At 45.4% G+C, this 22,448-nt stretch overlaps 3 protein-coding genes across 18 annotated transcripts in view; 2 read left to right on the top strand and 1 right to left on the bottom strand.

Annotated features, from left to right (window-relative positions):
• Positions 1-12,120, top strand: part of FLVCR2 (FLVCR choline and putative heme transporter 2) — a 34,892-nt gene extending 22,772 nt beyond the window's left edge. The window contains exons 6-12 of one of the 3 annotated variants that reach the window (XR_012056426.1): positions 2,433-2,543; positions 2,966-3,071; positions 3,536-3,647; positions 4,598-4,653; positions 6,217-6,315; positions 6,440-9,428; positions 10,559-12,120. Coding sequence is in view for 2 of the 3 variants with exons in the window: in XM_030274721.4 (XP_030130581.3) it covers positions 2,433-2,543; positions 2,966-3,071; positions 3,536-3,647; positions 4,598-4,653; positions 6,217-6,300 (469 nt within the window). In the remaining variant the exon portion in view is untranslated. The remainder of the gene's footprint in view (positions 1-2,432; positions 2,544-2,965; positions 3,072-3,535; positions 3,648-4,597; positions 4,654-6,216; positions 6,316-6,439; positions 9,429-10,558) is intronic. The other 2 variants (XM_030274721.4, XM_030274723.4) reach the window with 2 other exon arrangements.
• Positions 12,121-12,630: 510 nt separating this feature from the next.
• On the bottom strand, positions 12,631-15,149 carry ERG28 (ergosterol biosynthesis 28 homolog). 4 transcript variants are annotated; one of them, XR_003960508.4, is made up of 5 exons: positions 14,899-15,149; positions 14,653-14,743; positions 13,515-13,663; positions 13,318-13,436; positions 12,631-13,157 (listed from the first exon to the last, which is right to left on the bottom strand). XR_003960508.4 is itself a non-coding variant. In XM_030273081.4 (5 exons), the coding sequence occupies exons 1-5, from the start codon at positions 15,131-15,133 to the stop codon at positions 13,078-13,080; spliced, it is 648 nt and encodes a 215-aa protein (XP_030128941.4). In that variant the 5' UTR covers positions 15,134-15,144; the 3' UTR covers positions 12,631-13,077.
• Positions 15,150-15,288: 139 nt separating this feature from the next.
• Positions 15,289-22,448, top strand: part of TTLL5 (tubulin tyrosine ligase like 5) — a 122,440-nt gene continuing 115,280 nt past the window's right edge. For 7 of the 11 annotated variants that reach the window (XR_012056423.1, XR_012056425.1, XR_012056424.1 and 4 more), the window contains exons 1-5: positions 15,289-15,423; positions 15,912-16,044; positions 19,441-19,550; positions 21,344-21,426; positions 22,201-22,307. Coding sequence is in view for 8 of the 11 variants with exons in the window: in XM_030274714.4 (XP_030130574.4) it covers positions 15,962-16,044; positions 19,441-19,550; positions 21,344-21,426; positions 22,201-22,307 (383 nt within the window). In the remaining 3 variants the exon portion in view is untranslated. Of the gene's footprint in view, positions 15,424-15,490; positions 15,771-15,907; positions 16,045-19,440; positions 19,551-20,234; positions 20,386-21,343; positions 21,427-22,200; positions 22,308-22,448 lie in introns of those variants that run through there. The other 4 variants (XM_072930278.1, XM_030274715.4, XM_072930280.1 and 1 more) reach the window with 4 other exon arrangements.

The following is a 22,448-nucleotide window of genomic DNA, read 5'->3' on the forward strand; positions in this document are numbered from 1 at the left end:
CCTAGTGATTCAGGGAGGTTCAGTGAGGAAAAGTTGCTAGATGAGGTACCCACGGCAGGATCAGTTTTCTCCGTTTTGTCCTCTACATAGTTCTGCAGTTTCAGTGAGGAGCACCTTCAAGAGTTTGCCTGCAGCTATGAGTCTGCCTAGCTCTCCGTGGGGCACAGCATGGCCTGGGAACTGAACTCTTCTCTTGCAGCCTGACTAATGACATAGCATCAATGTGAAACAAAGCCTTGACCACATCTGGTCACTATCTCATTCTTCACCTTTGTCTGGAGATGAGGGGCAAAGTGCAACACTTGGCAACTGTCATGATGCTGAGTAAGATACAAATCCATTGGAATACTTGAACCATAAGCCTAGAAAACTGAGTGACATTTTGTGTGACTATACTGAGACCTCTGCACTGAGCCCTAACTGTCTGTGGTGAGAAAAAAATTTTAAAATTATCCATGGGCTGAGTGTCCCTGCTGGCAGTGACTAAACTTCCAAGGGCTGCAGCCACCTCTTGGAGGCCTGCACAGTATTTTAGCACTAACTGCTATGTAATTTGGAGACTCCTGTTTATGGAAGGAGCACCCAGTTCAAACTTGGTTCATATAGCCCAAGTACAGAACTATGATTCTAGCTTTGAGTTCCTTTCCTAATGATCTCTTTTCTCCATGACTGCTTGTCAAGCCATGGGAGGCATAAGAACTCATGGGACATACCTGAGGAACCTGTACTGAGCAGAAAAAGGCTTTTACTTGTATCTCTTTCACTCTCTGGGACTGCTCTTTTTCTGTTCAGTCAGTCTTTCAGCTCTTCTCCTTCTGCAGCCTCCAGGCACTGTGCCAACCAGTAGCAGCTTTCTGCAATGGATTATAACAGAAGTAAGCAGTCCCTTTGTGCTGCCTTCACAGCTGAATTTTTCCTCCAGTGAAAACTTTGGAAAGAACATACTTGAGAAATTATACAGGATTGGAGGTTAAGGGATTTAACTACTCCTTTGATACACAATGAAATTACAAAACAAAATACACCACATGCTTGCCACAGCATGTTGTTTAGCCTTTCAGAATATTAAATGAGCCTGGTGAACCTTTTAAGTATGGATCAATAGCTGAAACCTGAAATTAGCTTCTCAGGTCTATGTTTGGATAAGAATTGACATATGGGCATGAGCCCCACTGACTGCAGTCATTGCAGCAGTGAGGGAGGACAGAACCTTAGCTGGAACAGTCCAGATTGATCTGTAGTAATTCAGCGTACTGGAAATATTTTCTTACACATTATAATACTTACTGCCTACTTGGGTTGGATTTTTGACAGTGATCATTTGCATTAAAAAGGAAAAGTGAAAATACTTTGAGATTAGTTTATTCAGTAGAACTCTAGGAACTGATATCAAACACATTGTTTAATGGATTAAAACTTAAATTTGGGAGAAAGTACCCAAGTAGCTTGTGGTAATGCGTATAACTTCTTCCTAAAAGACAATGATCAAAAGTTTTTATCAACTCTGGTAACTGTTCTGCTTTCAAAATCCTGGTGGAATTTCAGTCAGGTAAAGTATTAATGTTTTCCTCCTTTCCCTCCTTTTCCTCCTCAAAATTATATACTGGGAAGACCTACTGCTGCCTCTTGTACTAGAAAGAACCTTGTTTTTTTTAATGTGGAAAGGGTTTTCTTGGTGTGTAGTCAAGGATGACAATTGCTAAATGTTTTGTTAAAAGCTGGCCTGGGCTGTTCCTGTGTCTCGCAGTACTGAGTCCACTGGTGGTCCTTGCACAGCCTGGCTGCAGGTTTGGCTGTTCCCAGGATCTGACTGGCATGATTCCTGAGCACAGGGTGTCTTGCTTGTGGCTCAGCTGCTGCTCGCTGTGGAACTAGCACCTGATAAATGTTCTTATGGCTTGAGAGTAAGGCTGTGAAGGCAACCTGGCTTGCATGTCACCTCTCCAAATAGAGCAGGTAGTTTAAACAACAGAAAGGGGCAGCAATGAAAGCTGTTTTGGACAGTACTGAAAAATATGGGCGCATAAGACTCTAGCAGTGCTGATGCCTCTTTCCTTTACGTCCCTGCTTGAGAGTGCTTGATCTCCTTGGCTCCTGCTTATAAGTAAGTATATTCAACTCACTATAGTACAGAGGATGCCCAAGAAAGATTAATGATCTCTTTAATTGGCTCTTGTTCTCCCCCTCAAGTGCCATGTGCCATATATGACCAGGCATCTGTCAACCTGTGGTAGGATCTTTCCTCTTCTGCTGCACTGCTCTGTGTGCCTTCCATGCTCTCTGTCAGTCGAGGTCCTCTGTCTGGGTATGAGTGCCAAGAGACTGTGCAACTTATAAATGCTTTTTTTACCCATGTACTACAAGCTATACTAAGATCTGTGGGCAAAAAGGAGGATTGGATTAAATAAAACCCTGATTGCTTCTTCTTGCAGGCAAACAACTCTAGCTGTCTATATCATGTCTCTGGTGGGAATGATAGTCTATACCTTCACTCTGAGCCTGGGCCACCTCTGGGTGGTCTTTGTGACTGCTGGATTTCTGGGGTAAGTTCACGTGCAGGCTGCTTTCCTTGGCATGTGATGGGAGGGGATAAGCAGGGAGGCAGAACTCCTTCTGTGGGAGGGACTGGGGAGTGCCATAGCACCTGAACGGCTTCTGTATGGTTTAAGGACAAAATTATCTGCCCTTCCTATTTATGACTTGTATGTGCTTCATTAGAGTAAGGGACATTATTGTGACCCTGCTCAGCTTAATTGTTCCAGGTAATCAAGTGGAAGCTTTTGGAAAGCAAGTGGTACCCACAGCCCCATAGATGATCAGTGGACAAGAGTGAAAAGCATGTGGTCTGGCATGGCTGTTTGACTGTGCTGAGGGTGATGCCCCTTAGAGTTACGGTCTATACCGTATCTCTTCAGTCTTCCTTCTGGCAGTTGCTGAGTCTTCCTTTCTGTGTACTTCATTACAGGTTTTTCATGACAGGATATCTTCCCCTGGGCTTTGAGTTTGCTGTGGAGTTGACATACCCAGAATCAGAAGGAACATCATCAGGGCTCCTTAATGTCTCAGCACAGGTAGGTGTGTTGTTTTCCCTTTGCTTGCCTCTTTTTAGGCAAAGAGATTAAATTGTAGTTCCAAGCCTTGAGTCTTTTTCTTGTTCATTATTGGTGTAATGTAGTGCAGATCTAAGCACCCCGGGATCTGGCTTTTTGAATTATGTTCCTCATGGCATTTCTGTAGTGGCACTCATTCTGTTTCTGTTTAAGAAAATACTTCAGAGTGCCAGTCATCCTTGCCTTTTCCAGCATAGCTCTTAACAGTCCTGGCTCATCTCCAGTGAGGGATGAGGTTCCACCCCTCAGGGTCATCTGTCATTCCATTAGCTGCAAGAAGGCGCCTCTTGAAGGTGCCTGGATGTGTTTATAACCAATATTTAGCCTGACTAGGCCAACTGTTGATTGGCCTGTATGCTCTGATACTTGGTAAAGATTGGAAAGAGTTTGCTTTATAATAGCAGTACACCTTTGTTTGTTTGTAGATTTTTGGTATTGTCTTCACCATTAGCCAAGGGCAAATCATGGATCGCTTTGGGACAAAGGAAGGAAACCTCTTGCTTTGTTCAGTCCTGTTCCTGGGGACTGTTATGACAGGTAATTAAAATGTTCAGTGTTCTGCTCTGACTTTGCCTTGGGCTTGGCACATTAATTGAAGGCTTTTGTGTGCAGTTGAGTCAAGGGGTTAAGTTAGAAATGTACTTAGCAAAGATCATATGCTGTGATTAGAGTTTAACAAGGAAACTAATTGATACCAGGTGGGGATAACTGAAACAAGGTTGGGAAAAACAGGTGATATATGAAGTATTGTAAGAGTGCAGTAGCCATAAATATCACTGTGTTCTAATAATGAGAGAAGGTTTGGACTGTGACCAGCAAGTCAAGGAACCCTACCAACTAGACACAGATGCAGAGTTTACCATGAGGAAGACGTCTTACTTCCTCCCCAGAAGCCCACTGACCCAACTAAAGAGGACAATTGCGCAGCCATAATGGATATTCAGCTAATTATAATACTAGGCGAGAGCTAATATTTATGTAATAAGCATCATAGAAACCATCCTGGAAACCATTTGAATATGTAAAATATTTTTGGATAAATAGAGAGCAGAAACTTGTGACTTTTTTGCACATTCCTTTGGAAATGATTCTGCATGTACCCTCTTTTCAACTTAATTAGTTGAAGAGTTGTCTGTCCATGCTTCACAGTACCTGCAGGAAAGGGCAGAACCCACACAGCAGTCCCATAGCAATGCTGTTCGTCTTTAAGCAGCTGGTCTGCTTACAAAGAAGAGCCAAGGCTTTTTTCCCTGGCTCTGGCTGGGGTCTCAAAGTTGGACCTTCTACATGCTGCAATCAAGAATCTCTATCCTGCCTGTTTCAGAAGTGTTCTCAGCCTCATTCAGGAGAGTGGTTTCTATTGCTTATTGTAATGTGTTTCTGTCTTTTCTGGGGCTCCTACTGCTCATTTGAGTCCTGGGGAATTGACTTGGGCCCTGCATGGTGACTTGACTGCTTTCACATCTCTCTTCCTCCCTCTGTTCCAGCATTCATTAAGGCTGATCTCCGAAGACAACAGGCCAATTTGGAAAATGAACAGACAGTGAGTAAACTCCCTTTCAGTCCCTGCTGTGCTGGTGCTATTAGCTCAGGACAACCCTCAACCTCTCTTTTTTTCTAGGAAGGGGGGTGGCTTGTGGGGAAGCTCCTTGTTGGCATTTTCAAACTGGATGTAATTGTAGCTCTGTCAGCTGCTGGGGCCTCTGTTTGCTCAGTGTTAATGTCTGTAGGCTCTAGTCCTCTGGGGTTCTGCAGGGCTTCACACATCTCCATACCAGCCAGGGCCAGATGTAGGGTGGTGATGTGCTCACTTCTCTCCCTGACAATGTGTTGAGGCCTTCAGTGCTTTGCTCTTTTTCAGAGCTGAGTAACTATTATTCTAGGCCCCTAGGCTGGCAGGTTATTTCTCTTACTCCTTGCCCTCAGCTGCCAAATGGGGTTCAGTGTATGTGACTGGAGGTAGATAAGGTGACAAAGCCTAAGTGAGGGCTTGAGCAATCTGGCTGCTCACATTTTGCATAGTGCTGCTGACAAGGCTGCTAGTTCATACTTGCACACCAGAGCTTGGGGTGTGATGTCCCTGTGGCATTCTGTGCAATGAATGCAGATGTTTGCACATGGGAGAAGGCCTCTGGTGAGCTAATTGCAGTGGATACTGTCAGAAGCTCTCCCTGAGGGAAAGGGAGGGGGACTGGTTGCTTGAGGCTATTTTACGTATTACTCTGGGCTCCTCTTCTAGGATGTTAGCAGAGATATCTATTCAACGTTCAGGCAACCATCAGCAACCATGACTAGCAAAGTATGAAAATCTCAGTTCTGTGCTGTCTTGAGTCAGGTCTATTCAGAAGACAGTGCTGGTGGCACTGTGAGCTGAATTCATAAAATGGATGTGGAAGGCCCAGGAAAGGGCCTGAGGTCCTTTGACAGTGAAGGTGATGCCTTCTAGTAGTAGATCCTTTCCCTTTGTCAGACATTTCTCTCATCTGATGATTACACTTTTTTGCCTAAAGCCTTTTTAGTATAAATAATTTTCAGTCTAAATACTATTGTAAGAGCTTGCTGCTTCATGGGGAAGAGCATTGCAACCAGAGCAAAAGTGGTGCAATGTCATTTTTATAATCCTAAAAGTGTCCAGAACTGACAGTAATAAGAAGCAGAGGGATGTGAGACTACAGGTCTCAGTCAGTGAAAAATTTTACTGGCAGCTCCTTCCCCCTGAGGAGATGTTCTTGGAGGAAATCATGCTGCACACCCCAGCACACTCCCAAATGTGTTCTCCACGTGGCTGAGCTCACCTGAGTACTCTCGAACTTAACAACCTGCTGCAGGTGCTCAAATGACTGGTGGTAAGCTGAATCTGGTATTCTGCATTAAGATGGATGCCTTGGCCAAGGGATCGACCAGCTGGGCTTGGGCATTGTGTGCTGCTTTTGTGGAGAGCTCTGACAAAGTCAGGTACTGGGGCTTTTCTATGTGGCACAGCTGCCTTATACATGCTTGGGTGATTTTACTGGTTTCTTCCATTGCCTGTTTCACTTATTTTGCTCCGCTTTAATTTCTTTTCCTACTTGCCTCCATATTTTCTGATTTATGACTGTCATTACAGAGACTCCAAGGCAACAATCAGATCATGGATTATGGGACTGTAGCTTGTAAATCTAACCCCATCAATGCCACTCCTGCTCACTAGCTTAAACACACCAAGGTAGGAGAATTGCACTAATCTGCTTCTCTGAACGCTCACAGGGTGGCACAGGCATGGAGCCAGTGGCATTCATAGGGTGACCGCAATTGCTGTAGAGTATTAAGAATCTTTCTGGTCTTCTCAGGTACTCAGCTGAGAGGAAAGACAAGACAGCTTCCAAGAACAGTGGAGATCTCCACAGGCTCATGTCGACAGAGATGTAGGGATTCAGCTAGGTGCAGCAAAGTAAAGCCTGGTGCTGGAGCAGATGGAGAACTGAACTGTCAGTCATATGGTAGGGAGAGGAGGTGCAGACATTTGGAGCCACTTCTCTGTCATTATTTTTACAGTCCAGATTCTTGGCTGGAGGTGATACCAGGAACCCTTTAAAGAATTGGTTTTGATTACAGCCAGGGTGCATGGCCAACTTCAAGAAGGAAATTTAAAAACATGTAGCAAGAACAGAGTCATTTGGTTGGTGCCTTATGCTATAAGAATGCCTCAAAATTGTAAAGCTCTGTGTTTGTTGATCTGTGAATCTCAGTGGTAGTTTGCATTTTCTTAGCTCTTGCTTGGGGTGGTAATGCTTTGCTACTCACTGTCCTCTGTTTCACACCGACAGGCTGATCTACTAATTTATCCATGCTACCCTTTGCTTTTCAAGGTGTGATAGACTGTGTGTATCATTTAGTGCCACAGCCAACAGGACTAACATGCAGAGCAAGTTGATTGCAAAAACCAGCCTTAACTCTCCTAAGATTAGGGTATGTTCTACAGGGAGCATGAAGCTTCTATGCTTTGATGGAAGTGTGAGGAAGAGTCCCATGGGCAGGGAGTGTTGCTAAATGGAGTTATATCCAGCTGGCATCAGCTCACCAGCGCTGTGCTCCAAGGCTCAGTATTGGGGACAGTCCTTTTTAAAGCCTTTGTTGATGACCTGCATGAGGAGATTGATTTCACCCTTAGTTTGCAGACCAAACACCAAGTTGGGCAGGAGTATTGTTGGAAGATTGGAAGGCTCTGCAGAGGGAGCGGGATAGGCTGGATCCACAGGTTGAGATCATTTTATGAGGTTCAACAAGGTGAGTGCTGAGTCCTGCAGTTGGGTCACAACAATCTCAGGCAGTGCTACAGGCTTGGGATAAGAGCAGCTGGAAAGTTGCCCACTGGAAAAAGACCTAGGAGTGCTGGCCAGCAGCCACTGAACATGCGCCAGTGTGTGCCCAGGTAGCCAAAAGGGCCAGTGGCATCCTGGCTTATGTCTGAAATAGTGTGGCCAGCAGAACTAGAGAAGGGTTTGTCCACCTGTACTAGGTGAGGCTGCATCTCAAGTCCTGTGTCCAGTTTTGGGCCCCTCACTACAAAAAGGACATTGAGGTGTTTGGGCATATCCAGGGAAGGACAGCAGAGCTGGTGAAGGGTCTGGAGCACAAGTCCTGTGAGGAGCACCTGAAGGAGCTGGGGTTGTTTAGCCTGGAAAAAAGGAGGCTCGAGGGAGACCTTTTTGCTGTCTATAGCAACCTAAAAGGAGGTCATAGTGAGTTGGGGGTCAGTCTCCTCTCCCAAGTAACAGATGACAGGACAAGAACCTCAAGTTACACCATGGGAGATTTAGATTGGGTATTAGGAAAATTTCTTCACCAAAAAGGTTGTCAAGCATTGGAAGAGGCTGCTTAGGGAAATGTTAGAGTCACCATCCCTGGAGGTATTTAAAAGACATGTAGATGCGGTTTTTAGGGACATGGTTTAGTGGTGGACTTGGCAGTGCTGGGTAAATGGTTGGACTCGGTGATCTTAAGGGTTTTCTCGAGCCTAAACAATTCTGTGGCTGTTGCAAGGAGAACACTCAGAGTGAGTTATGAGCTTCCAGAGCTGTGGAGTTGTGCAGATCTCACTTTCCACTGAAGCACTGTACCATTGGCTGTGTAGCAGTTTGTCTTCTATTGGTGCCCTCATCTGCTATGGTTATAATTAAACAAATGTTGCAGTTAGTAGACTAAATTAGTCTAATGGCATTGTGTACGCCTTGTCCGCTATTAATTAAGCTGTAATGTGGTCCCAACAATCCTCCTCACTTTTGTCTACCTAAGTTCCCAGAGCTCCAGCTGGGTTAGCTTTCTGCATCTCAGGACACTTGGATCAAATACCTGTTTTATGTGATAATGAGGCTCTTTGTGTGCTGCCCTTGTTGTAAATGCATCTGAAGTGTTGTGCCTTAAGATTTCATAGTAGCGTCAGCTGATTCACCACACACATTATACTCATGAATATGCTGTGTACTGCTTGTGATTCGCAGCATCCATGCAAACCTTTTTGTATTGTTTCTTTGCATTAAGAAAAAGCATCTTTGCTGACCTTCCATAGTTTGTTTAGGACAAGTGTCCATCCTCAGTAGCTTACTGGATTCTAGTGAAAGCTGCACCGTGCTTAACCTCTAGTGAAATACTGCCAATAAAAAAATGCTGGAATTCTGTGTAGTAGGCCCAAACAATGTGAACCCATTCTTTGCTTTCCAAAGTGCCCTACTCCATTTCTCTGCTTACTGTGTGGCAAGCAGCCTTCTCCTGTACCAAAGCCATAGCCAGGCCATCTGTGTGCCCTTTTCCATTACTGTGACTCACAGCTGTGAGAGCAGCTTTCCTTTCCCAAGGTAGTGGAGCCCTGCAGACTGTCTGGTCTAAATCTCTGCTCCTATAGCTCCACAGCAGATGACTGGTGCTGAGACCCCAGAGGTGCTTGGGGAGCCTGTTCTGAGTTGCTTGAGTGCTTCCATGGTGTATTCTGGTGGAGTTTCTGAAGTCTAAATGCAGATTTCCCCTTATTCCTATCTCTGGCACTACTTCAGGCACCCCCTACCCTTCCTGCTTGTTCAAGTTCCCTCTTTGCACTTCCTGACTTTTGCTTTCAGACATGTCTTTGAAGCTTTCCTTATCTCACTCCTCTGCTTTGGGATATTGCTGCTGACTTCTGCAAAACCTTTTCACCTACAGATTGTGTAAGAGCCTACTCAAAATGTGACAGTTTCATATCTCTTCCTTTCATGCTGCCTGGATTTCTCTTGAACTGCACTGGGGATGTGAACCTCTTTCCTGTGCACCTCTGATTTCTGCCTCTGATGTCAGTCTTGCCTTACAGTGAGTAAACTCAGAGCCCAGGCTGCAGGGGACCATTACACCTTTACAAGTCTGAGTCCTGTCTTCTGAACTGGTGACAGCTGGGCTGTCTCACTGTAAGGAGAATTAGAACTTGAGAAGTATGCTTTCCAAAAGGGGAAGAAAAAGTCTCAAATTTAATCCTAACACACCCCAGAAAGGCTCAGAAACTGAGCTTGTCAAACTCCATCTAGGAAAGCTGAACTGGAATTAGAACAGTTTGGCTGTTCCATGAAGCTGATGATATGGTGGTAATTGGGCAGCAATCTCCATTTTCCTTGCTTTTCCTCTGGGGAAAAGCTCCCTCCATCTTAAGGTTCCAAGAAATCAGGCTAGTTCTTCTGTATGATTTGTGGAGAAAAAAACTTCTGTATGTTTACCTTTTATTTCTTACATCTCTTTAAGATACAAGTAGTGAACTTCGAAGAAGGCACCACTCAGTGGAATTATCTCAGCCATAAATCCAAGCTGGGGAAAGGGAAGAAGCAGGACAGAGGGTGCCAGCACTTCAGTGGGCAGTGGGAGTGGGAATGAAAAGATTTGGAAGATGAGCAAGATAAGCAATGTGTCTGGGAATTGAAGAGGCCTCAAACATGCTGGAGTAAGAACACAGGGGAACTAGTGGTTGTGCTGAGCCTCCTGAGGATGTAAAGAAAGCAAGTTCTCTCTGGTGTTTGCACAGACACCATGCTGCCTCATGGCATGAAGGACTTCCCAGCACCTTCCCTTGCCCAGGGAACTAGACCTGCAACTTCATGCTTTGAGGCTGACCTTGTGTCACAGTCAAATGTTGGTGAGCTGGCTGTGAGTCTGATACCTCCAGTGGTATCAGCCCCACAGTCAATTAGTAATTGTCTGAGGACTACAGCAAGTAGCTTAAACAGTGGGATGTTGCAGTGCCCTGCTGCCCCAGTGCCCCTTGCTTGGGCAGTCGGAGTTGGTAGAGAAGGAAGAGGGAACCAGCAGCACTCTCTGAGGATGGTGATTCTTCTTTGGGGATTTCTGTAGTAGCAGGGAGCTATGAACTACCCAGGCTCTGGCCAGCTGATGTCTCTGAAGCCAGGGTCTGGCCAGCCAGGATCCTAACCATATTGTTTTTCTCTGACTTGCAGAAAACGTTGCCAGAAGCTTACACTATAGTCCTTGAGGAATCACGGCTGTGAAATAAAGGGGTGGCACCGCTGGGAGATACAGCCCCCCTCATTCCTATCCTCCTATACCTGCACCATCCTCCTGTCACATGCATGCCACGGGAGGGGAGCAGCCTCAGGAAAGGAACCCTGTGAACTGCTTGTGGAGAGCGTTAAAAAGCAAAACAAGAGGGGAGGGTTGCTTTTGTCGGTTTTGTCCTTGCATCACGCTGTTCTGGTGTTTGGGAGAAGAAGCTGGGAAAATGCTGTGCTCCCCCAATCCCACCATGTATGCTTGGAAAAAGCGTATGTGCAGAGAGGAAAAGCCACAGTACCAGGTTAACCCTGAGCATGATGGTGGCACCTTGCATGTGGCTGCGACATGAAAGGCAGAAGCTGGACCACACTTAACTCTGTAAGCATCCCTGGAAAAGCTGGCTCTAGGGAAAAGGGATTGCTCTTCCTTGGTTCCCATGATGCTCTGTGTTGCACAGATAGTAGTAGAGGTCTCAGTACATTACCAGCAAGTGCAAAGCAGTGCAGCAGCTGCTGCCAGCTCTTCTTTTATTATTTGGCTTTCCCAGATGAAGCACTCTTCATCTGGATAAACTTCTACTCAGAATTCACTGGGGTTGCCCTTATGTTCCTACGTATTAGGAGTATGATTAAAATATAATAATTAAGAGATACTAATATGCCTCCTCCTAGCTTGAGGCAAGGACTAGTTCTGCAACCTAAATCTAGCTCATCACTACATTAGCAACAGAAATGAGTCAAACCACTATTTCCCTGGGCTGAGGACTGTGTCTTCCTCCTTAACAACAAAGTGCCTTTTGCATGTTTCAACCTTACATACAAACTTTTGTGAAGTGTTACATTGTGAAAAGCAGCCAAGGGTGTATTGCTCTTCACAACCACAGAGAGGGGTATGATGGGAATCCAACTTTGCTCCAGTGTGGAAGCTTCTCACCTCATAATAGAGAACAGGAAAAGGTGCCTACTTACCAGCATTTGTGTCTTACAGACACTGCCCATCTGTATGTTGTTTGTCTTCTAAACACAACTGTAGATCCTTTTATCACTTCTCCATCCTTTCCACCATCCCACCCCTGCTGGAGACATCAAGTGTCCTTAATACACCTTAAATCATGCTGTTACTTATATATTACTTGAATCAGGGGACAAAAGCTGTACTGAGGTGCAATGGTTAAAAATATTCCTCTCTGACAAACTATTTTTGACAAAATATTTTTAAATGAAATTGTAGCATTTTTTGATACAGCCTGAGTTCAGTAAATGCTTAGACAATACTCTCAGGCTCATGGTGTGATTCTCATGGGTCCTGTGCAAGGCCAGGAGTTGGACTGTGATCCTGATAAATTTTTTTCAAATTCAGCATATTCTATGATTAAAGTCCTATCTTTGATAGTCTGGGATTGATGGGGTTTTAGAATGATTTTCAATAGAAATTCTAATGTAAAATATAAAAATTTGAAGTGTACAGTGAAACCTGGCATATTCATATTAAATGATTGAAAAAAACAGTCTACATGTGGCTCATTTAATAGCCTGAAATGTTCTGCAGAATGGAAAAATCATCTTTCTGCCTAGTGCTACAATTGTGTTCTTTCTCCCTATTTGCTTCCTCTTTCTTCTGCACGTCAATTGCCTTCCCAGCTAGGAATTCCTGCTGGTTTTTTTCTGCATTCTGTGTACTGCCCACTGTTTTGGGCATTATTTTCTCTAGGTCTGAGGAACCAGAGAACCTGTTCCTGTTTTTTCCATCTTCTGTAGTTATAACTTGCTACACCGTCCTCAGTCCTCGTTCACAGATTCATAGTTCCAGCTTGCTGTCACCAGCATGCTGCAGAGAGCATCAACAACCCTCTTCATGTGTGTTATGTGAGCAGTCAGACCTGGAACTTTGTGGCAAGGAGTCAGGGAAAGGTAGGTTTGCTGTAAAGAGAGATGATGTATTCTGCATATAGTGGAAGGTGCTGTTGGCTCTGATCTTCTACCCACTGCTGTGTAGCAGAAAGACAAACATAGCCCACTGCAGTTTTTGGTCATTTATTAGAAATGGCCCCTGGGGAACACACACATGCAAGTTACACAGCAATGCCAGGGGTAGCACCCATTCTCTCTGGTCCAGTGTTCAGCACATCCTGGGTAGTTCTTGCATCTTGTCCCCACAAGTACACCAGGACAGAAGTCCTTAGAGCTCTGGGCATGCCAGAGACTTTTGCCTGCTACCCAGGGAGTCAGTCACCAACTGCCCCCCATAAGCTTTGACACAAACTCCACTGGGACTTGGTCTTTGACATCAGTCAGTTGAAATGTTGCCTGGACAAGACAAAAACAACTTGGTAATGACAGTGATTGACACAGTCTGACACTGACCCACCAGCGGGACTGGTGTCCTGGAGAAATTCAGCTGAGCTTTCATGGAAGTCTGGCAGTGAAGGTAGAAGATGACACTGATCCACAAAAAGCACTCAACTTCATTTTTTCTTCTTGTTTTGTGATAGCGCTTCTACCTCCAGGTATTGCAGTCCAATCAACATCCCCATAATAGAGAAACCTGTGATGGAGATACAGGATGAATTATGTAGAAAACGCCAGGCAAGAGATGAGGCATCCCCTCCCACCATCCCCACAGCCCAAAGTTGCATGAGGAGTTTTTCTGGGCTATCATAGTTCCAAGGAGAGTATGCAGGGGGAGGATGCAGAGCTCTACTTACTTGCTACCATGAGGGGTGCCATAACTCCAATTGTCAAGGCGGCAGTGTGGTAGATGAAGACCTCAGAGAGGAAGTGAGCAAGGGCCAAAAAGAAGGTAAAGAGTGTGATGTGATAGAGGCTGTTGAAGAGAAGAAAATAGAAGGTTATTATATCATACTATGGGTATGAATATGGCCGAGTAGAAAAAAAGGCAAACCTGCATGCTGCCCCATCTGCTCTCACCGGCAGCACAGAGGGGACTTTGTCCCTTGCCTCGTGAGGTGCAAAATCTCCCTGGGCAACAGCTGAGAGGAGAACAGGGCAGCATGTTCTATGGCGCACTGGAAGTCACAGGCATTATCTGGCCTGAAGGAAGGTGAAGAGGGGAGAGCATGAGTAGGGCAACAGTGAAATGAGAAGTATGTGCACACACAAAAAGAAGGTGAGAACTGGATGAGCAGAGAATTAGGGTGACAAGACTTCTCTGACTTCAGGCTGCATCACCCAGTGTCTTCCCACCTGTACTCTGCTACCCTCTATGGGCCACAGCTGTTGAAAAGGGAGCAGGTTCAAGAGATGCAAAATAAAATTCCTCAAAGAAACAACTGATTCTTGATAACTGCCATTGCCCCCTAGAAACAATATTGCTTAGTCCCTGCGCCTCCCTACCTCAGATAAGCCTAGGCACTCCAAGCACACACTGCCAGGTGAACAGTGACTTCTGCAGCAGGGCCGAGGAAAGTACTGACAAAAGCATTTTAGCAACCTCCAATAAAGGCTTTGTCTAGCACAGACCTCAAGTCAGCTTGCTTGGAAACCCCTCTGTTAGCACGCAGAGAAATGGTGTGTCTCCCACTCAGCATCAGGCTGCTCCTCAGGCCTTGCTGTCAGCCCCAGGTAAGAGTGTAGGGAAGAAAGCAACTGGTTAAGACCACTGCAATGGGGTACCTATAACTGTCCTAGTCTTTAGCTGAGCTGTCATACTAAAAGAAGTACTGAGCATCAGTCACACCACAACATTAGCACTTGCTTAATTAAAAGAGCAGCAGCGCCATTCAGAAAATGCTTTCCAAGCTGGAGCTCAGAAATTGGTAACAGTAAGAGGTCCTCAGATCCACCAGTTTCTGACTGAGCTAAGAACAGAACTCAAACGCGCAGACTGTCCCCACAGAGGAAGAAGGGGGCAGCAGCTACCACACAAATCCCACTATTTGAGCTTCTTTAAGGGAATGCTGTCAACACTATAGAAAGTTCAGGAACAGCTTTTGATTCCCCACCTCCTCTGTGCCGCCCCCTAAGCTCAGGCTGTGTCTAGCAAGCAAACCAATGGATTTCTCGGGTGCTGCTTTACATACGTCCTGTTACGGATGTCGATTGCGCAGAGGCAGCGGATCACTGATGACAACAGGGTCCAGACGCCGAAGGTCCGAGCCTGGAGCCCATTCACTGCGTAAAAAAGGAGGGAGCACATGGAGACCACGCACGGCCCTGCCTGCCAGCCCCAGTGTCGCCGGGCCCCAGAAGTGGGACTCCGAAGACAGTGCAAGGCCCATGGCTGAAAGGACACCGGCAGGCGCCAGGGCGGCCGGCGCGGCCCTTACCGAGGCCGGGGCTGGCGGTGTACAGCTTCTCAGAGAGGAAGCCGTGATCGCGGAAGCTCTGCAGGGTATTCCCGGCAGCGATGACCGACACCATCACCAGCCAGCTGCGCAGCACGTTCAGGAACCGGCTCATCCTGCCGGCCGGCTCCAACCCGAGCCGCGCTCGCCGGGCCCGGCCGCGTCCCTGCGCGCTCCCGGCGGCGCTCCCGCCCACGCCACCGCCCCGCGCTCCCATTGGCCGCGGCGCGCCGCCCCATGCGCGCGCCACGCTACGTAAGACCGCCCCCCGCCAATCGGATCCTTCGTCGCGCGGGAATCATGCCCGCCTCGTCCCCGCCCACATCGCGGGAGCGAGTGAGCGCGCCGGCAGGGGGCGGAGTCAGTGCGCCTGCGCAGTGAGGCGGCGGGGCGGCCGCGCGCCGGGGCGGGGCGCCGCCCGTCGGTTGTTGTAGTAACGGGGAAGCGGCGGGAGGGGCCGGCGCTGCCGTGCGCGCCCGGCCCGGCGCCGCCAGCCGAGCGCGGCAGGTACGGCTAGCACGGGCACCCGCTGCCTTAGGCGCTCCCCGCCGCTCTTGCTTCTTCTGGGACCCCCGGAGGTCGCCGTGCTTGGCCCGGCCGGGATAGGCCGGGCCGTAGCCGCCCCTCCTGCGCCGGTGGAGGCGTTACGGTGTCCGGCTGGCCCCGTGCGGCGGGGCGGTCCTGGCGAGCGTTTCCCGTTGGGCTGGGCCGGCCTGGCGTGGGTCTGCGGCCGAGGCGAGGCAGGGCGGGGCAGGGACGCGCGTTAGCGGTGAGGGCCCGAGTGGCTCCCGCGGGCAGGTGCGGAATGGTCTGCTGGAACGGGATGCCGCTTTCTGCACCCTCGTGGCTCCGAGGTGATGTTTGACAGATCACGGATGTTTAACAGACTTGTTGATAGTATTGTAAGAAATATCTACCGGCAGGAAGTGGTAGTTACCTGATACCTCTTGCTGTCCTGCTCAGCTCTTCATTCCTGCTTTTAATCCTTATTGCAGGTAACTGCTCTTGCAACTAGGACTGAGCTGTATGAGAACTCCCAAAGGAAATGCCAGTTGGGATGGCTAAAGATCTGGAGGAAACTGGCTCATCCTCAGAGGAGGAGGAAGAAGATGCTGTAGATGCACTAGAGTAAGTAGGAAAAACCTCTGAACTGTTTCTATGTCCTTGTGCTTTCTGGTTGATCTGTAGCAGTTTGAAGAGACAGATGCATTCTTTACCCTCCTGCCTATGAAGTGAAAGATGATTTGTTTTGGCCTTAAACCTATGAGCAGGCTATCTACATCTGCAGCCTAAAAGACCACCACATTCATCCGGGATGGATGTGCAGCTTTTCTTGGCTGTCTCGAAGTCCATATTTTCATGGATTTCTTTCTGTCATGTTCCTAAAATGGGAATGTTTTGATGATACATGTTCCTTTTTTGTTTGGTTGGTTTTTTTTTTTTTTTTTTGGCATGTGTGGTTTTCTGGGGGCAGAGGTTTGTGGTTTTTTGTTTGGTTGTTTTTTTTTTTTTAGTTTTTACTGCTGCAGAGATTAGAAATCTGCTGTACAGTAGATTGATATACGATGTTTTATGCCCTTTTTATAAAATTTTTGTTTTATAAAAGTCTTTTGATAACTACTAGACTTCATTTTTCTTACAAGTAACAAGTTGTAATATTTATTCCATCTTCGTTTAGTAACTTCTTTTAGCTATGCTTGTGAAGGAATTGCTCCCTTATTCTTTCCCATAGCAGAATCACTTTTGTTTCACCTGGACCTACTTCACTGTGTCCTGTTAAGGGTTTTTTTTTTGGATGCACATTGTGACTGAGTGCTCAGCTGCTGACTACAGTGACTTAAGACATTTAGAAGAATGTTGCTTCATAGCAAGTGGTTGGCTTGGGTTTGCTGGATCCTCATGGATGGAAAGGTCCAGAACTAGCTTCACCTGGAATGCGACTGTAAGAGTATGTCTGCATCTGGTGACCGGGGGTCATGCTAGGAATGAATGACTGTCACCTGGGGGATTGAGCCGTGCTGCAAATCCCAGGACAGGCTTAGTATAAACTCCTGTCTTGTTGCCTCAGCTCATTTTCCACTTACATAAGGCTCTGGCCTGTAGTGTAAATTCTGAAAGCTTCTTGGGTCCCTTCCAATCTGAATAGGTAATTACACCCCAGTTGTAGGTTTTTAAAAAAAATATTTCACAGAGGTAGCAGAAGCAGGTAGGAGTGCTGTGAAGTTAATTTGTCTGGATGATAATGGTAGTAGCTTTGTTAAGAGGACCTAGGCTACCCTTAAGAGCCCTTGTCCATGCATCAGGAAGTTGCCCATCTATCTCTGTTCTTTTGTTCTAAGAGTTTGAGGTGTTTTATCTTGTCTAGCTTCTCCAAACCTTTGGCAGACAATAATCTTTCATATACAAATGCTTTTGTATATCTCTGACAGTCTTTGTATTTCTTCTTGTTAGTGTAGAGGTGTCTTTCCAGTCCCTCAGTCTCTGTTTTCTGTTAACTTCTTCATGTTTTTAATTTCCTTGTGCAGTGGTAGTAAACAGCCTGAGTTTTATTTGCTTAGGAAGGTTGATATAACAGGTCTTAATTTTTTTTTTTTTTGGTGTGTCTATAATTCCTCTGAGGAGATGATATTTTCCAGTGTACTTATGTTTTGTACAGAACTGATCACTGCATCTCAGAGCCTGTAGCTTAAGCGGTGCACTGGGGGGCATTGTTCTTGAATCCTGGTCTTGTATTCCTCTGTATCTGACAGGAATTAAAAGGGAAGAATACACAGCTTTATCCATTGTGTTGAGCCAAGTCTGTTCTAGTCCCTCAAACTCTGCATTATTGCTTTTTTGTGTACTTCAAACTCCAGTCAGCCAGGCTGACTGCTCTGATCTGCAGTTCTAAAATTGGAGGCTGGAACCTGCATTGCAAGGTCTGGTTGTGTGGATACCAGCAATTGTGGTTTGCCATGAATTATAGATCTTGTTTTCAGGCTATAAATTCAGATAACTGTAGCTGTGAAAGCTCATGAGGCCTCTCCTAAATTATACCCATTAAAATAAATACAGAACTAAACAGGATTAAACTGAACATGGGCTGGCAAAACTAACTCAAAAAGATTCTCCTTATATCTGAGTACCAAGGGTGCTGTATTGCATTTGTGTGGCCAGGTTTTAGTAGTGGGAGAGCTATGGTGGTGGGTTCTGTGAGAAGTTGCTAGAAGCTCTCTCCATTTCTGACAGAGACAATGCTCCAATATGGACCCACCACTTGTAAAGATGGAGCCCAGGAATGATGGTAGAAACACTACTGTGATAACATATCTGTGAAGAGAAAAAAAAAGTTATTGTATGGGGGTAATAGTGCTCAGAAAAGAGAGGAGTGAGAATATGTGACAGGAGGAGCTCTGCAGCCGCCAAGGTCAGAGGGCAAAGAGGTGCTCCAGGTGCCAGAGATGGGATTCCCTGCAGTCTATGGTGAAGACCATGGTGAGGTAGCTGTGCCCCTGCAGTCCATGAATATCTGTGGGGGTGCAGAGATTCACCTACAGCTTGTGGAGGAGCTATACACTGAAGCAGGTGCGTGCTCTAAAGAAGGTTGGGATCCCGTGTGATGAACTGGCTGTAACCCCCATTCCACATTTCCTTGTACTGCTGAGGAGAAGGAGGTAGAGATTCAGGAATAAAGTTAAGCCTGGGAAGGAGGGAGGGGTGGGGGGAGGGTGTTTTTAAGATTTGATCTACTTCTCCTCATCCTGCTCTGATTTTCATTGGTAGTAAGTTCAATTAATTTCCACAAGTTGAGTCTCTTTTGCCTGTGACTATAATTAGTGAGTGGTCCCTCCCTGCCCATAACTCATGAGTCTTTTGGTAAATTTTTTCTCACCTGTCCAGCTGTGGAAGGTAATGATGGAGCAGCTTTGGTGGGTGCCTGGCATCTAGCCAGGGTGCAACCTGGAACCACCACAGATGCCTAGCGTGTGTGTGTGTTGATTCAGCCCAGGCAGGACTTAGGGGCAACCACAAAACTTCGTCTTGAATGCAAAGAGTAAATTTCTTTTCGTTACCTTGCTCACTGGGGGATCCCCAAAGCAGCAAGCAGAGGCAGTCATTGTGGAGCTTGGTCCTTGCTAGAGACTACTGAAGCTGCTGCCCATTTTTTTGGGATTCTTGCAGATGTATTTTACCACTGCGCTTTGACCTTTCCCACCATGGGGCAGGAGTCTCAAGCATGTTTGATAGAGTGCCTTGAAAACTGTTGCAGTGCTGTGCCATCTGACTTCAGATGTTCTACTTGTGAAACACACAAAGACAGCAGTTAGTATGCTACGTGTGTTTTTCTACACACAAGCTGTAAGTCATTTAGGCACGTTTACAGTCCTCCTCACTAATCTTCCACTATTTTTGCCAGCATGTGTGCTTATGTCCTGTCCACAGGCTAGGTGGGTAAGTATGGAGAATTGCTGTGTAATTGTTGTGACTAACTGCTGCATGTATGAGGCTCAGCTGTTGCTTGTACTCACTGTCTTGTCATTTCAGGGGTCATCCATGTATCAAGTGGACAGGTGGTGGCTGCCGGCGGGTCCCTGTCTTAGTGTTTCATGCTGAAGCCATTCTGGCTAAGGACAGCTACCTCCGTCTAATTGGAGGTGAGTGCTACTCTGTGCCAGCGTTTGGCTTGAAGGCATGAGGTAAAAGTCTCTTACCTGATGGGCCCTTCACTTTGTGGTGGAAAGAGGACATAGTAGGAAATTAGAATCCTCTCTAGTCTCTGACCACTGAGACGTTCAGAAGTGCTTAATCTGTTGGTGAATGCTTATAATGTCTTTGTGATAGTGTCTGTCCCTCCGCTGGACCCTGATGGGTTTTCAGTTTTAGCTGTCTGCTTGCAAATTGAACTTGGAGGCCATGCTACAGCTTAGAACCAGAACACAAATTCACCCTAGCTAAGACCTTAAAATCAATCATTGCAGTGAGTTTTGAGAGCATTTCACTGGGAAATAAACAGTCAGCCTCACAGCTGAACAATAATAAGCTGTAGTGACTAATCCGAGTCTACAGCCTCACAAGCCCTAGAAGGCCATAAACAAAATGGTTCCTGGCAGCACTTGAGTTGGGAGACCAAACCTGTCTAGTGTCAAGTAAGGGAGAGCCTCTAAATAGGCTGGGTTGTTATAAACAGTCACTTTGGATTTGAAAAGTTAGTACTTGTGGGTGTGTACAGCTGGGAGCTTGTTCTGGATGTGCTGAGTTGGAGAAAAGCTGAAATGTACTCAGCTTCCTTTTGTGAAGGTGCTGACACTTCTTTCTTGTCTTGCTTTTTTCTTTCTTAGGTAATTGGTGCTTTTGTTTCTAATACCCTATCCAAGCAAAAATACTTCTGGCTCGTTGGGGTAAGGGGTGGAGAAGGTGGTTTATATGTGGAAACTCCTGATCCTTTTCATGTGAGTTACAAATGTACTTGGATGGTGCCAGAAGCTGATGGTAATTGTAACTTGCGTTTTTACTGCAGCGTGGGGTCTCTTCTGCTTTTTCTCACACGGTTTAACAAGTTTACTGCTGAATAGAGTAACTTGTTGAACTTCCTCCAGCTCTGTCTTGCTCCTGATTATGATACCTCTTGATTTTTGATTTACTTTTGTTGATAGAACATATTTCCTGAAGTTTAATCTAATTTTCACCCTTTTATTCTCAGTTTGAATACGTTTGTAAACTGCCTTTTCTAGGCAGTTCTGTATTCTAGCATTGCAATTTCTTTCTCTACTGTCTTTGAACTCTTTTGGATTGCCACATCCTTTTATATTACAACTGACTTCTAGTCTTCTTACTTGCTTTTGGTTTATCTTATACCTCCAGGGCTCCCTGTTGTCTTTGTTTTTATGACTTTCTACTTCCATAGTGAATTTTTATTTCCTTATACTATTTACTTTTTCTTACTGTATTTGCAGTTATTTATTGGAAGATTGGTATAGGTGAATGAGATGTAAACAAAAATTCAGTACTTTATTTTGGGTTTTCAGGATTTAAAAAGTGATCACATAAGCTTGCCATATCAATGAGATGCATTATATGTGATGACTTTTAGTTAGAAATACCAATATTGAATAGAGAAGAAAGCTGAAATAATTTTTGGAGTGTTATAAAGCAGTCTGTATAACGGAATGTTTGAAAAAAAATAATGTGGGTATTTTTTAGGTTGTCCTGTGCTTTATTTTTATATAATTGGGTTCTGTGATACTACTATATTACAGCTAAGGATTGATGTAAGTCAGTTGAGTGATGCTGATGTTGGCATTTCCTATCTCCCTTTGCCTGTTATATGCTGCTACTCTCTGTGAATTAAGTGCAGCTGTACTGTCTGAGTCCTTTTCTTTGGTAGCATGACTTTGGTTTATTCTTCCAGGTGCAGACTCTAATCCCGTGTCTCTTTGCCTCCTGACAGAGCACTTCCACATGTCCTATAAGATTGTGCGGACAGACAGCCGGCTGGTTCGGAGCATTCTGACTGCCCATGGATTCCATGAGGTGAGTGCAACAAAGTTCTGTCTGATTTTGTGCTGGGCCGGGAGGTGATGATAATGTTTCTGGATTTTTTTTCTGTGGATTTTTTTTTTTTTTAACTCTGCAGGGTTGGAACCAGGAAGTTGCTGTGGAAGTGGCCTCCCTTGAGATTTTTTGTTTTGTTTTTTAATGTACTCTGCTAGTCAGACTGAAAATATGTCATCTTGCTCCATCAAAGGAGAACTCATTAGTCTTAAGCCTTCAAAAATAGGGGAAAATGAATGCTGTAGTTTGGTCATGTGTTTTTTCTTTTTGCTTTTAAAACGTCACACCCTTGGGAAGATCTGAAGGATTTAATTTCTCAGCCTTTACAAGCTTTCAGAAGTATTGATGTAGTATTTGACACTTCTCTTCTGCACATGTCTTGCTCTAAAGAATGTCCTGTATGCAGCTAATGACAATTTTGAGAGATGTGTAGGGTTGATTTTTTCAGAATAATAGCAACTTAAGGAATTGATTGACAAGTTTCCTGAAGAGATTTAAACTGATTTACAAACTGTGTTTAAACCAGCTATGAAAATAAGTCTCACAACTTTGTTTAAAAAATTTGACATGGTTATTTTCCATCATAGGAATACCTTAGAGTAGCAGTTTGGCTGGAGTTGCCCTTCTATTAGAGATAGTAGAGGAGACTCTTAGACTAGAGTTGCTTTGGCCTTGTAGATCTAGGGACAAAGTGGTGTTGCTTTTCATTAGTTCAATGTTTTTGTATGTGGTGTTTTTTATGTTGCATTTTAGGTTCACCCTAATAGCAGTGATTATAATCTCATGTGGACAGGATCACACTTGAAGCCCTGCATGCTGCGTTCCCTTACAGATGTTCAGAAAGTCAACCATTTCCCTAGGTAAGACCTTGATACCATGTTTATTAAACACCATTGTGGTGATTTGCAAAAATCTGAACATGGATACCCCCTGAAAAATAGAGCATACATGGTACTATAAAATCCCAACAGACTGGGCCAGTGCCGCTTGCTGTCTTCATT

This window comes from Taeniopygia guttata, chromosome 5 (genome assembly GCF_048771995.1).
Source record: "Taeniopygia guttata chromosome 5, bTaeGut7.mat, whole genome shotgun sequence".
NCBI classification, from domain to species: Eukaryota; Metazoa; Chordata; class Aves; order Passeriformes; family Estrildidae; genus Taeniopygia; species Taeniopygia guttata.